This window comes from Pleurodeles waltl, chromosome 10 (assembly GCF_031143425.1).
Source record: "Pleurodeles waltl isolate 20211129_DDA chromosome 10, aPleWal1.hap1.20221129, whole genome shotgun sequence".
NCBI lineage: Eukaryota > Metazoa > Chordata > Amphibia > Caudata > Salamandridae > Pleurodeles > Pleurodeles waltl.
The window spans coordinates 128,982,580-128,998,254 of NC_090449.1; the positions used below are offsets into that span (position 1 = coordinate 128,982,580).

The 15,675-nt window shown below is 40.6% G+C and overlaps 1 protein-coding gene across 1 annotated transcript in view; it reads left to right on the forward strand.

Moving 5' to 3' along the window:
* Positions 1-15,675, forward strand: part of SDK1 (sidekick cell adhesion molecule 1) — a 2,061,301-nt gene that overhangs the window by 903,967 nt on the left and 1,141,659 nt on the right. Inside the window, exon 5 of the mRNA XM_069209963.1 lies at positions 918-1,051. Within this exon, the coding sequence (XP_069066064.1) occupies positions 918-1,051 (134 nt within the window). The remainder of the gene's footprint in view (positions 1-917; positions 1,052-15,675) is intronic.

The window sequence follows — 15,675 nt, forward strand, 5'->3', positions numbered from 1 at the left end:
TATTATTTTCAGTTTGATGCACTTGCACGTCTCCCCGAATCACCCTGAGAAAATACCAACTTAAATGTTAGCCTCCAATTTCATATTTACAGAATTTTTACATGTTTTCAGATTTCAATTTGCTTCTTTAATTATAGGTACTTTATTAGTCAGTTAATATTATTTAGTTTTCGACCCTCAGAGTAGGTGTCGCAGACCCCAGTCCACAGATTATGAACCTCTGCTTTATACAGTAATGATGCGAAGTGTGTTTTCTGACAAATAAGTACAAAATAGCCAAAAACATAGAGCTTTGATGACAACTATGGGGTTCAGCAATACATGGATTGTGCAATAGTATTGAATAGCCACACAATCATGGACATGAAATACACATTATAGTTCTCTCGGATGGTTCTTTTAATCGCTCTGTAGCAACATTTTGATCATAGCTTGGAGGAGGGAGCTATAAGTCCTGTTTTGGAAGGGACATTGGCAAAGCATTTAACAAAGACTGGACTATGCACTTAGTCTGAAATCTGCTTGTTATTGATGATGCTTAAGTGGTAAATTGATGTCCTATTTTGTCGCCTTTCAATTTGTTTAGACAGCCTGCACCTTTACACTTTAGTGATTTATTAGTCTGAGTGAATTGAAAAAACAGAACAAATGGCCACGAGCACCTTTTGTAATCCAGTTAATTCAATTGGGCAGCACATTTCAGCTGTGGAATTGTTGAGAATTATTCTAGCAAGAACATAAATATCATATCACAAGATCCCAAATGCATCTTGCATATGGACTCCTATTAAAAAGTCTGAGCAAATGAACTTCTGTTAAAGAAATAAGCTTTCAGAGTCGTTTAAAGATAAAGATAACATTTGAAATTAAGGCATCATGTTGGCTCAATGTAATTGATTTCTTCATTCTCTTAACAGAGCTATAACTTTGGAGAATCAGCTAGTGGTCCTTGCTTCGGTCGCCTCAGACGCGGGACGCTACTATGTGCAGGCAGTCAATGAAAAGAACGGGGAAAACAAAACCAGTCCATTCATCTACCTAAGCATCGCAAGTAAGTGTTTGCACATCTTTCAAGACCCCATAATATCCTAGTACTGTAGTGTGGAAGAAGTGAATGTCAATGTGAAGGCATGGAACAGGAAGCATGCTTCTAATGTGGCACTTTGATTGTTTAGTTATATGTTACTAATGCTGGCATTGTTACTTCTGGTCACCGTCTTAGCAGTACTGCTTTGTGCTGTGTTGCAATTACTGCTTTCAATACCTTTAGATGGTAGGCTATGTGCCTTTGAGACATATCTTCCCAAAATGGTCAAGATTATAAACAAATTCACTAAGTTTTGAACACATTTACTTCACTGTTTAAAAAAAACACAGTGGAAATTCTCTGACTTTGAGTCACTGATTCAGGGCAGTGGGTATATCCGCATGGCGGTGCGAGTAACTCCCACCAGCAGTTTGACAGATTGCTGGTTGTATGTTTGTATTAATCTCTGACTAGATGTGATCGTGGCCCATTAGGCAGAAAAAAACATAAAAACACAAAATATTCCAAGTCTGTCAGCAGTCACAAGTGTTTTGTAGGTCCATTTCCACTCTGAAGCAGGAAAGCCCTTAATGGAGTTTGGTGGAAAGAAGTTTTTCAACAGTAAAAATATTTACCTTGTTAAGAATAAAAAAGAAATTCAAAGAAAATATTTTCCTTTGCACATTCCTGCCAGGTGTGCTTCAGTGCTCTGAATTTTCACCCGTCTGAAAAACCAACAATTCTCTTTTTAGGATGTGGCTTGGATGTACATCTGTCAATCTAGTGTTCATGTAATTGTGTAGATACTCCATTGCATTGTCATGCATAAATCTATTCACATTTTCCGTAATGCACATATTTACATATCTTTGAATATTGCGCCCCATTTGTTTAGTGACTGCAGTTTGATTGTAATGCATTAGTCCTTTTTGCCTCCCTTACTACAGGAACTGATATGCAGGTAATTGCTCACACAATAATTAGACTTTAAAAGAAATGTAAAAACAGGGAAATCTCTTGAATTAGAAATGACTTAATTTCATTTTTGATTATTTCGGACAGCCAGGGGGTTTCAGAAGGCCAGGGCAATGTATGTTCATTGCTACTTGGTTAATATCCCATTTGTGTCTACTCTGCAACAGGTTGCAGCACTACTGTACCTGGAATACTTATGATCTTGCTAAAAGCATTTGAAATGCTGCTTCTCAATTTTAGTCCTTTCGAAGTGTTGGGGGTAACATGTTCTCTTACTCGAATATAAATGTTACAGTTTATAAATCAAGGGCACCAATGGAAATTATTTCTTTCATCCGTGAATCAAATTCTGTTCACTAGAAGTGCATTATTTATAGGGAATAGAACACCTGGTGCAGATAAACCTCCGTGATGTTTTTCAGTGAAATATTCACTCCTTCTTTTGATATTTGCATCATATGTCACCCTAGTTTTTTTTACTTTGTCAGTAATATGAATAGTTCTAATATATGACTGAGTGTGTATATAGTTCCAAAGTTACTTCTAAAATGATTTAGAAAAATGGGGGTAGTTAATTACCAAAATACTGCCTTTGAGTCCCAACAAGCATCCAAATCTGCCACCTACCTCTGTGACTTAGCCACCCAGAAACCCCAGTTTGGGACAATTCTTTATTTAGAGAGGCAACACAAAGACGTACAAAGAAACAGATTCACAAATTCCACTCACTGAGATTTTATGTTGATGAGTTTCTTCTTTGCAAATAGGAGCGCAGCCAATGAGCTTCACCCAAATCAAAGCTTCATTATGACATGACACATTTGAACGATCCAAGTCCAAAATGTCCAAAACACAGCAATGCCCGTGCATACAAAGGAAGTAGTCTTCCAATTTGACCATCGAAACGCACTTCAAGCAATAGAAATCAGTATAGTAACCAAGCTTTAATTATCTATTGAGTGAGTATTGAAATCAGGATCTTTGATGTCATTCGTGTTCGGCTAGAGTGTCGGTCATCAGAGTGTACCGTGAAGCCTGCTGGGCACTCACTCAACTGAACTGACAAAGTAGATACCTATGTACTTAATTTTTAGTTCTTCTGGAATAATTCAAGCTTGGATACTATGTGAATTTCTCTTGCTCGAAGTGCTTTTTGTTGGTCAGTTGGAAAACTACTTCCTGCGTATACACTTGCATTGCTGTGTTTTAGATATTTTGGATTTGGGAGAAACGTGTTGGTTGCGCTCCTGTTTGCTAAGAAGAGTAAAGAAACTGATGCAACAAAATATCTAATTGATTGGAATTTGCAAAACTGTTACTTTGTACATCTTTGTGTTGCCTCTGTAATTGAAAGAATCATTCTAAAATGATGGACTGTTTCAGAGTGCAGAGGAACCATTGGAAAAGTGCTTATCTTGCTTTGTCCTGCCTCCTTTAGCATCAGTTTATACGTGGGCACTTGGGCCCAGATGTACAGAGTATTTTTGTGATCTAGAAAGCCAGATTTGCAGAATCGGGTCACTTGCGACCCGGAAAAATGCCTTTTCTAATGTGCAAAATGCAATACTGTAACTTGGTATGTATTACTGTTTTACGACTGAATTCCAGTCAAAGTTTCATTTTTTCTTTTTAAATGCATCATGTTTTCCTTTAAGGAAAACTGGCTACATTTAAAAAAAAAAAAAAAACATTTCTTTATTAAAATGCAGACTCAGATATGGTGGTCTGCTGAGCTCAGCAGGCCTCCATCTCTGTGATGGCTGTGATTCCTAATGAGTCACAAATTGCGACCCACCTCATTAATATGCATGAGGAGGTCTATTTGTGATCTGCTAGGAAGCTCTAGTTAAACTCAAAAGTGTTTTATACTTTAGGAACACTGAATTCCTAGTTGCGATTCTGAGAGAATCATGATTAGGAAATTGTTATTCCAAATTTTAGTACATCCGGACCTTGGATTTCGTGGTTCACATAATTTTTATGTCAATTGATGTGGTTCTCGTGTGAAACTTGCTGTTTGAATTGTAGTGCTTTCCTTTATAAATCTATATTTTGGGTATTTTCATTGCTATTCCAAGTTACTCTGTTCACGAGAGATATATTTGTTCAATAACCGCCTGGTAGTGTTTGCCAACAACAAAATCTGTTGTCAGATTCAAAATACATGCTTTAGAACTATTTTCCTTACATTAACCCCAGGCCACAGCAGTCCCCTATTCTAATGAATGCATAGTTATTAGGTCTGGCAGTCACCAAGAACTTTTGATTTTACTAAAATTGTTTGTATAAGACACTCCTTAGTTCATGTTAGGACGTGTTTTCTGCATCAAACCTAGCTTAGCATTTATTTTGGCCCAGATGAACGCAGACGTAGCTTTACATGATGATATGCCTTAAATGATTCAGGCCCTAACCGATCATATTCCTCCCTGCCATTATGGATTAATAAGAAGTCCGTAGTTTTGCAGTGAACAAAGATACTCACTCTATAACAGAGAGCCAACAGTTAAGTTATCATTTCCATAACCCCAAAATATTTACAGTATTTAAGACTGCAACTCCTCTGAATTTAGACGAAAATTAGTTAATTTATACCAGCGTTAAATTAACGTCTCTATTGGTTTAGGATCTTCACGTGGCGGGTAACTTTGCTGTACGAAAATTTAATCTTTGGTGTTGTCTCAAATTGTTAAACATGGTGGAACATTGAAAAGGATTATTTAGGCCATCTGGCATTTCAGTAGTTGTGTATGTTCTTTGAGACAGCTGTTGAGTAGATTTAATCATTTTTGGGAAGCATTGAGTTGATAAGGTGTAATTTACTTATGCTTTCAGTTTTTATACTTTAAGTTAAAACAGTGGGCTACCAATTGTAGGCATAATGGAAAGCAATAGATCAAGACAGACTAGGGCAGACCGGGGTACGTGTGCATGCTACGTCTGTTCTTCATATGTGTCCAGCTGGGACTTCGGATGCTGTTGTCCAAGCTCCTAACCATGACCGTCTAATTTCTGCTCGTGCTGTTAGTGCAGCGAAAATAGTGATACATTTTCATATGTATTCACAATTTATATGCTCAATGGCTTTCTGCATGAAGAGCCATTTCTTCCTACCATCACGCTGATACGATTTGGGGGGTAACTAAAATACTAATTTTTCTCCAAGTTTACATTTTCGGCAATAAAAACATTATCTTTCATCATTCAGTCAAGCAAATTAATCTCTCCTCGGACACCCCACAAACGAAATTGATAACCGAAATAATAGGCTATAAAAACAAATTGCTAAACCTGTAGGTAATCTGTACATACTCATGGGCAATTATTAATACTACGTCAAACTTCAAATCAGATCCTGGGACCTTCTATACTTTCTAAATTGATCTGATTGCTTCAAGCCTGGAGTTGATTTGTTCATCACATTAATTTTCCTTAATTAGAACATCTCAATTCTACCTTTTTATGATCTGGATACTGATTGGGTGTGGAGGACAAATGCATTAATCGTGCAAATAGTCAGCGGCGGCTCCTCCGCTATGGTGGAGGAGCGTCACCCGCCCCCGCGAGCAGCAAAAGCTGCAAACCTTTTAGAATGAAACGAAGATAAACTATGTTTATTATCCTTTCGTTGTGAAACGGGCGGGGCCATGTGGCATGAGGGGAGTGCTCTGTGCACTCCCCTCAGTGTGCATGTGTGTTTGGCTGGCCATCTCGGGCCAAACACACATGCGCACTGTGCCCTCTCCAGTGTTGCCGGACTGGACAGAGCAGGCACAGGCTCCCAGTCTGCCTTGGAGTGCCGTGGCTGGGTGCTCCCAGCCAAACCCAAAGATGCTCTTAGCAGCATCAGGATTGGCTGCAGGGCAGGCTGGGAGTCTGTGCCTGCTGAGGAGACAGAGGAGCGGCGGCGCAGAGGTAAGTTTTTTATTTTTATTTTTTTCATGAATTTTATGTTTCTCTTCCCCCTACCTTACCCCCCACACCACTCCGGCCCGCCCCTTCAAAGCTCAGCAAGCTGCGACTGCATACAGTACGAATTTGATCACACCTTGGGATATATCTGGTGCAAATAAGGAACAAACCCAATTTGCATAATGTTTGATGAATAGTGATTGGAACAAACAGATTTTGCAACAGTCTGTATTACACAGGATTTTAGTACCATTGCAAAATTGAAGGAAACATATTGATGGATTGTAACACCATTGGAAACAAATAGGCTTCCTTTGCTTATAAAAAAATTCCAGTTTTACATCAGTGTTTGAAGCACAGATAATGCATAAAACTGGTTTTCTGCCATTTGTACTATGTTTGAACGGGAGCTAATAGAATTTTATAAAAAATTTCAAGAATTGTGGGACAACTATCTCAGTACGCATGAAACACTGAAAACGTTTCAGAAAGTATCCTGGTTCATCAAAGACGCACAGCAGAGGTCTGGTCAGGTTGCTAATTGTACCTTGTGTGGTATACAACATCATAGGAAAATTCCATTACACCACAAGGAACCACCACTCGGTCAGCTCCCCACAGGCATTTGAGAAGCAAGGTCATATCTGCAATCGATGATAAAAGCAGAGGAAAGCTTGGTAATGGCAGAAAGTCAGTTAAGTGCATAATGGAAAGAGGGATACTTTCTTTAGTTCCCTGTAGCAGTATCATTCAAAGTGCCCTGGGGTCGCAACAGGTGTGTGCACCCCAGGGGCACATTGGTATTACTAAAGGAGCCAAAGATCTCTTCTGCAGTTCTGATAGCGCTGCCACACATGGAGTGCCAGCGCTATTGTGAGAGGGCATGCCCTCATTCGTGTTGGGGTGTGCCCCATGCAAATAAGGAAATCACTTTGCCTCTGCTCCCACACCGTATTATGGATTCAGGCGGTGAGGCAGCCATGCCTTTAGGAGGTGCATTGATAGTGTGCCCCAAACATTTGGCACACAGTCAGTGCACCCTTGAGGACAGCCCTGTGGCGAGGACTAATGAGTTCCCATGGACACCAAAGCCATCCCCCTGCAGGCGGGAACACTCACTCACTGCAGCTGCCTTGAACGGGGATCTCTGCGCCCTGTTTAAAGTGAAGGCGGTTTGTCGTCTTCAGAAGAAACACAGAGATCCTGGGTAGCAGCCAATCATTATTTCACTGAATGCGTTGCCCCAAAGGCAGAGCAACTTTGTTTCTGCTCTGGGAATAGCGCATTCATCCTAATACAGAACACTATCATGGTTGATGCCAAGGCCACATCTTGAGGCTGCTGAAATATTGCAGACAGGGACAGTTACCTGAGTATAGTACAGGCCGTGGAGTTCCTAGATTGTTCAAGGCACTTCTATTTCGAAACTGCCCTCTAGATGCAAGATGATGCCCAAAGCCTACTAGTGCCAGCCAGCAGTTGAGCAATTGTAAGGTGCAGTTGTTCTAGGAAAATAGCTACTGAAGAATAACACTGTTTGCTGATTTACATGAGAAGGGACCTTCAGAAATGTACAAACGCTTGAGAGTGTTACATCTTTAGCTAAAAAGACTGAATGAGTCGCTACTATTTTTCTTTAGGAAAACAACATTCATTTCTATGAAATATCTGAGCATAATATCCATTTTCTTAGGAGAAAATGGCTATCCATCTGTGCTAGCCAAGGAAGAAAGCATTTTGTGATGTATGGTTCTTGTTATTAAGTGGGCTGACAATATCCAGGAAGAATTTTCCGGTGAATTTCTTTGTTGCATCATCTTTAATATTATAAAGTGGATAGTAAGTTCTATCCCACTACATAAATAATTTGCTTTCCCTTTCATATAACACTGTTTGGCCTCTTGTTTGCATCTGTATATCAACTCTATTTTTGGTTCATTCATGAGTGATAAGTCAAAATGCTGTCTGCTTAGTTGACTGTTTAACAATGAGCGCAGTTTGTTGGGAATTTTTGTCTCTTTTATGTAATTAAAAGCAGTAATTGTGAAAAAACATAGTATTTGGAAATGTGCTTAGATGGTTCCGTGGTGCATATGTTTCAGTGATGTGAAATGCAGTTGTGGGAATATTTTCAGCGGTCCCTCATTAGTCAAGGGTTACTGAGCTAAGATTGTGTTAATCACAGCATATGCCACTGGTATCCTGCGACTGAAATTTACTATCAACCCAAACTTGAGCACCAAGTATAGTGCTTGAGACTCAAACCTCAGTAAAACAGCTAGCACAAATCAATAACTGAATGACTAATAACTACTTAATCTTCTGAAATACAAAGGTACATTTAAGTCACTCATGGTGGAACACAGTACATGGTGGTTCAGAAGCAGTAATTCAGAAGGGGAGTGATACTATGACTGCTCAGTGATCAGTGAGGGAATTAGCTTAGGCTAATCCTCGTATGATACCTTCATGCCAAAATCTCTCCATTAGCCTCTGGGGCTCATCATGGTAGTTTGAGGCTTGGAAGGTCTAGGGGTGACTGGCTATTTCGGGTGTCTGTTTCACCTATGCCCCATTTTGTAGCGATATAGGCTCTTACTCTTTCCCATTAGGGCTCCCTGGTAGTGCAGAGTAAGTTCTCGTTGACAAGTTGCTCATAGTGGAGGCTGCACTCGTGTGGGTCAGGGCCCCTGGCATTCAGCGAGCAGCAGCCTTGCCACAACCCGACTAGCTGGTGTGCGGTCGGTGTACACTTCATGGGTGCATGTGTTGGATTTTAAGTGAGCTGAGGCAGAACCAGCACCAGTCAGAACCAAAGATGTGTTTGTGGTGCTCATTCCTTGCTTGGTCAGTAGTAGTATTTGACAACTGTGCGTGCATAGAGCAGTGTAGCATATTCCACAGTAAGGGACGCTTATTGATGTTCAGTGCACTGATCTTGGTCCATTAAATGCTTGTATTTTATCGGTCACGTGTATTTATAAAATATGCCCTTTCAAGTTCAGCTTTCCATGGGGAAGTTGCAAATGTGGAAATTCTGTCAGTACCATGGAATGTGCACAATTGCAAACTTAGGGTTAGGCTTGGCGTTCTGGGGGATCCTACCTGAAAAGGTAACTGAACAACTGCAGAACTGTATGTAAGTCCTAATGCCTGGCAACACTGGCAAATGCACTCCTGTCAAGTTCAGACTGAAGTACACTTCAAGGGCGAGTATGGAGTGGCACCACCCTCATATAAAACGGGGTAGTATGGGAAAGCGCTTTTTGATGGGCACAATGTTTTCTTTTTTAAGGAAAAAGAGACAAATTCAAATGTTTACATGACACCGTCGTAGGGGAAATTCTGCATGCTTCGATTTCACATATGTGAATATTCCTGTAAATGTCTGATTGTTTTGAATAGTCCTATAAAATTCAAGTATTTACTCCAACCGAGAAAGTAAACTTAATGGAACAAAAGTCCCATTTTTGGGAGTTTGTGAAGCAGGTCATACATTTCAAACTGATAAATTAATAGCTACATTTTCTGATCTTTTCAGCTTTTTTGCTGCCCAACTTGTCCTTGGTTCATTCAGCATTCTTCCAGTAAGAGTGAAGTATCACTGGCCCATTTTTAGCAGAATATTACAGAAAGTGGGCACAAAACCTTTAATTTCTACAATCAAAATATGTTTCTCGGGCAGCAATCTTAATTTTCACTAAACACTGCTTTCTGGCTAAATTGAAAATGTGTTGCTCTAACTACACAGACCAGACAATCAAATGTTACTATACAATGTTTCACTTAGTGTTTCAATAAACGTTAGTTTTTGGAAAAAAAAGTGTAGTTTTCATTCCAAATATACATTATGTGTAAACAATAATGGATGGCTAAGGTGAGCTACATATAGCTCATCAAACCCATCGCAGATGTCTGGTGACAGCCACGGACAGCTCATCTTTTGGTGGTTTATCATCATTATATTCTATTTGTACCACAGTAGAGAGTCCCTCCTTATGTTTTCTTACATGTTATAAGTTTGATGCCTATTATGGTGTGTTTCTCAGCTGTTAAACTCCAGTTGTTCAGCACTGCAAGCTTCCTCTAATTCACATGAAAATCATGCTCGGGATTGCTGGTGTTCTTTTGATGTGTAACATGCAAGAGCCACCTTATTTATTGGATTTTAGCGGAAGACCTCGTTGGACGGAGTTTGTGGTTCACAAATGCTGTTACTAATGACTCTAGTTATTTCGTGCATTTGGGATTTTCGACATATGTAGGCTTTAAACGTAATAAATGCATTTACCTTCCAGCCCCAGGTCAGACACCTGTTACTTTCTGTCTTGCTAATTTGTCCTCAACCAGATGAGCTAATATTGTACTTTTATCTCCCACACTGTATTAAGTTTGAATAATGCATGATTTTTTTGCACTTATCTTGTGATAATTGCAGCAGCAACCCAGCAACTCATTTGACAGGTCTATGTGCTTTGAGCGAAACATAGACCGTGTCTTTTAATCATCTAATGTGTCATTTTCGTTAATTTTATAAAAGGGAATGAAAACTGTTAGAAAGGTACACCTATCTAAATGTTACAGAAATAGCCATTTATGGATATATGGTTAATTGCCTCATTTTTAATATCCATTCCCTGATTTATGGGGTTCAGGTGGCGTACTGTAATGCCTTCAAACACTTTTCCCTTTTAAGCAATATCTCTTTGTATGCATAGGTGCAGCTTAGTCAACGAGATTCGAGGGGTGTGAATCTCAAAGTTCCCAATTAAAAACAAACCAGTGGGCTGGAGGATGGAGGGTGAAGATGGCCAAGGGTTGTTAAGGATTGTTTCCATGAGAAATAGGGTCAATAGTGTTTTGCATTAAATGGACATCTGTCTAGTGTGGCAAAATGAGAGAAAAATGAAGGATTGGAATGCCACTGCAAGTCATTGCCACTAGTTAGACTATTTGCAGGCGTTCATCCCATCTCCTTTTGGGTGTTTGATTGCCAGTAGTATGGCTAAATATGTGTGATTGCGCAGCTTCCCAAGCCTACTACTGCTTGTGCATTCCAAAAAGTATTCAATTAGGAGTACTTTTGTGGCTGCAGATTTACTATTTTATTGGTAAACTAGTTTTCGTATATATATTTTTCTCTCCAAAAGCTCTTAGTGAAATGAGAACGATAAGCAAAATCGACACCAACATAGCAGATCCCGACTCAGGGAATGCAAACTGGGGAGGCGTCACACTCCAAATTTCCCCTGAAGCTATGCTACTGCCGGTTCCACCTGGGCTCGGCTTGGTAATTCTCCCTGCCAACTCATGAATATGATCATGTTTAACACAACAGCCTGGAGTCCATGCACGGGGATCACTTATTTTAAATGTATTTTCACTGCAGGCATTCTTTTTTGTCTTTGCTATGAGATACCTTGAAGATAGAGTTGTGAAATTAGTGCATGTAGGCAGGGCTCCCTGCCATCATCCCCTTTAACAGTTAATTTTATCAAGTGACAGACGCCTCATGTACTAAGCCCGAGTTGCACATTGAGAAGAGTGTCTGCAAATTAGTGATGCTAGCTGAGCCAAAGCCAAGCCAAGGTTCTGGCTTGGCTCTAAGAGTGCATACAGGACATGGAAAACGTTTGTGTCTATATCATGCAACAAACATAATGTAATAATATGATTCACTCTCTTCTAGATTTAAACAAGTGTATTTTTTTACCACATGTAAGCGTTTCACCTTAGTACATCAGATTACATCACTGCATAGACAGGCATTTATTAAAAGTGATAGTTTTTAAACACAACCGTAGGAAAATGCATGTCTCTCTTCCAAAACAACAAGGCATTGGTGAACTAAAAGGCAAGTTAGTCATGTTAGTCCTTAACGTGGCCAGATTCTTATTATAGATGGAGCAACATTATAGTCTATTAAATCCAACATACCATATTCTTGTAGAGCGCACATCTTGAACTGAAATATTTAAAAGTGCATTCATATGTGATCATACAGAAAAGGGAGGCTCTGTGAAATAAAATGCTTGCCTCGGATTAGACGGTTTGGACAAGCAGGAAGTAATTATTGATTCCAAGTTATCCTGTTTCACATTTTAAATTTCAGCTTCCAGATGTATATCTGTGTCTCTCCTTTATTTTACATCAAAGGCACTGTTTAGTCTTTTATTCTTGGCAGAGAAACCGCCACACAGATAGATAGCAGACCATCTCTAGGCCCCAAGCCCCAACTACAAAGTCAAGATTACATTTATTTTGGGGTGTCACCCCAAACAGCTCCTCCCACAAATCTTCTCCCCTGTTTTCATTCTGCCTCTTCTACTTCCACTTAGAAGGGCTTCCATAATAATAAGCTAGAGTTTGAAACATGACCATAAAAACCCATTAGAAAAAAGATCCAGGGTAGTCTGGTCACAAAACTGCTATCAGCATCTAGGAATTCGGGTTTTCCTGGCTGTCTCACTTAGTGGTCTGAGCCCGTTCACTAACATAGTCCAACAGCGGTCTCCAGCTGCTGTGTCTGAAACCTGTTTGTGCATGTTTACCAGATGTTCTTTCCGTGCCTGTAAATAATAGATCTGGATAAGAAGAGGTGCAGATGTTATAGTTCCCTATGGCAATTAACACTATAGCACAGTGGACCTGGTGAGGATGTTGCATGTTTGGAAATGACACACATAAAGAAAGTCTCACTAATTCAGATCAGACGTGGCATCCCAAATGGATCAAGAGTTTACATCTCAGTCTTAAAGATTTCTGTTAAACCTCTTTAAGATCTTTTGCTGCAACTGGCAGTCTATATATTTTCTCAGATGTGTTTTCCCAGTGATGGTTCATTTCTTAGTAAACTCTACGATTGATTGCAACAGCAGAGTTCTTTGTTCAAACACTGGAGAGTTCTCAGCTTTCATCAAAGTTCCATTTTTCTTCTCCATGGGAATTGCCTCTCAAGGTGAACAAAGGGCTATAAGTCTCTTTTCATCTATACTTATTAGACATCTTGCATTCTAAATGCATCTAACCTTAACCTTCACCACCGCAGAGTGGAGATATCCACTCTCTATGAAATGTTTTTTCTCAATACTCTTCTGGATCAATACCTAAATTGGTGACATTCCCTTTGGCATAGGAACAAACTGATTAGCACACAATAGTTATATGGTATGAAAGTGTATGTATTGAATTGTGATCTGAGCCAGTATATTCATGCAAGACTAAGGGTACATACTTTGAAAGGTATGGCTTCTATGATGGGGAGTAGTGCTTGGTCATCACTCACATGCTATAAAGTCAGTATTTTATGCTAGTGTCTACCAGTTCGTGGACACACAACGGCTCTATGTGCCTTCTTGAGTTGGTAGACTACATGTCTCTCTGACACAGGCCCAGAATCGAAGTAATTGCAGGTTAGAAGGACTTAGGGTCAGAAGTACTAAGCAGTTTGCACGTTGCAAACAGCGAATTTCGCTGTTTGCGACGTGCAAAATGCACTTTGCAATGCACAGACCTAGTTTTGCGATTCGGTAACCTGGTTACCGAATCGCAAAACGGGTTTGCGAGTCGCATTTAGGAAGGGGTATTCCCTTCCTAATAGCGAGTCACAGTGCAATGCAGGATTGCTTTGTGACTGCGAACGCGGTCGCAAACCAATCGCAGGTTGCACCCTTTTGTAATGGTTGGTAACCCATTCGCAAAAGGGAAGGGGTCCCCGTGGGACCCCTTCCCCGCTGACAATGGCACTGCAAAAAAATTTCAGAGCAGGCAGTGGTCGATACTGCCTGCTCTGAAAAAATTAAACAAAAACGTTTCATTTTTCGTTTTTGTAATGCATCTCGTTTTCCTTTAAGGAAAACGGGCTGCATTAGATAAATAAAAACTGCTTTATTAAAAAGCAGTCACAGACATGGTGGTCTGCTGTCCGCAGCAGGCCACCATCCATGTGAGGGCTGCCACTCGCAAGGGGGTCGCAAATTGCGACCCACCTCATGATTATTCATGAGGTGGGCCTTTGCGACCCCCTTGCGAGTCGCAGATGGTGTCAGGGACACCATCCAACATTCCGAATTGCGACTAGCAATTCAGAATTTTGCTACATCTGGCCCTTAATCTTTTTGTCTCTTTGACTATGAAGGTACAACCTAAACCTGACTTTGACTTTGGGACGTACTACCAGTTGGCATGGCAGCGTGTGTAGGCTGCTGTTAGGAGAAACATTGATTAGACCACATGCCTGATTCCCCCACCTCTAACTGACTCCCTTTGGACATTTGTGACCAACATTTAAATTGCTGGTCTGTTGAACCATGTGTGTTTATCGCCCATTTCCCCAGACATATATGATGTTGTGGTGGTATCCAGAAAGATCTAGAATGGTTAAGTCAATAGTGAATGAATAGTTTGGATCACTTATGTCTATATATTGGAGCTGAATAGCGTTGCTTCTTCATTCTCACGTGTGTTGGATTTGGGGCATTTAAACACTGAAGTCCCACATTTGTATTCCTTTTCTTCGTTCTTCTATAAAGGCTGTCCAAAAAGAGGAATATTGTTGTCTGCAACCTTTCTCCAAACAGGAAATTTGTCATTCCTGAAAGTAGATAGAAAAGGATAGGATTCTTAGATGATACTTCAAATGAGGAAAACGACTAGAAATCTCTGAAGGTCATACATTTTATTTTTTAATTCTTGTGTTTGAAATTTGTATCTAATGTAACCAATGGCACATTTTAGCAGTACACGTACTATAGGTAATAAATGAAAAACATTAGACATCTTATGTTGTATATCACTCCCTGAAACTAGCACCAAATGCCCCAAACCCAAATCATCTGCACCTCATATGCGCTAGGCATACCCATATTTTGTCCCACTTCAGGAGTATCTTCTATTTTCATATATCTGTTTTTCACCCAGCATACACCAATCCATATCCATTTCCCATTATTCCATCTCCAGAGATGGAGTCGCTCCCCAACACTGCCAGTCCTATGTTGTGTAGTGCCTTGTAGGTGTGGATCAGGAGTATGTATGTGATGCGTTTGTTGACTTGAACCCAATGTAGGTCTATGAGATGGGAGGTGATGTGGCTGTGTCGGGGGATGTCCAGGATAAGTCTGGCTGCTGCATTCTGGATTCTTTGTAGTTTCGATTGTAGTTTCTTGGTGATGCCGGCATAGAGTGCATTGCCGTAGTCCAGTTTGCTAGTGAAGAGTGCATGGGTGATTGTCTTCCTTGGGTTGGATGGGATCAACTAGAATATCTTTTGTAGGAGGCAGCGGGTGTGGAAGCATGACAAGGAGACGGTGTTGACTTGGCGGGTCATGGATAGAGAGGAGTCCAGGATTATGCCCTGAGTGCGTGCGTTGTCCGTGGGAACGGGGGCATTTCCCAGTGCGGTGGGCCACCAGGAGTTGTTGCAAGCTGAAGGGGATGAGCCGATTACGAGGATCTCGGTCTTGTCTGAGCTGAGTTTGAGGCAGCTGGCTTCCACCCAGGTTGACTGCTGTCATCCAGTTGTGGACATTTCTCTTGGCCTTTGCGGAGTCATCAGACAGGGTGAGGATCAGTTGGGCATCGTCGGAGTAGGAGACTATGTTTAGCCCGTGTTGTTTGATGATCTTGGCTAGCGGGCCCATTCTGGGGTATTGTTGCCAGGCGATTTCATCCACTACTTCTAGCATTGCCGGCTTACCTCGAAGTGAACCCAGGGAGTGTCTCAGATCGGCAGGATACTTTCTAACTAACCCCTATCCAAA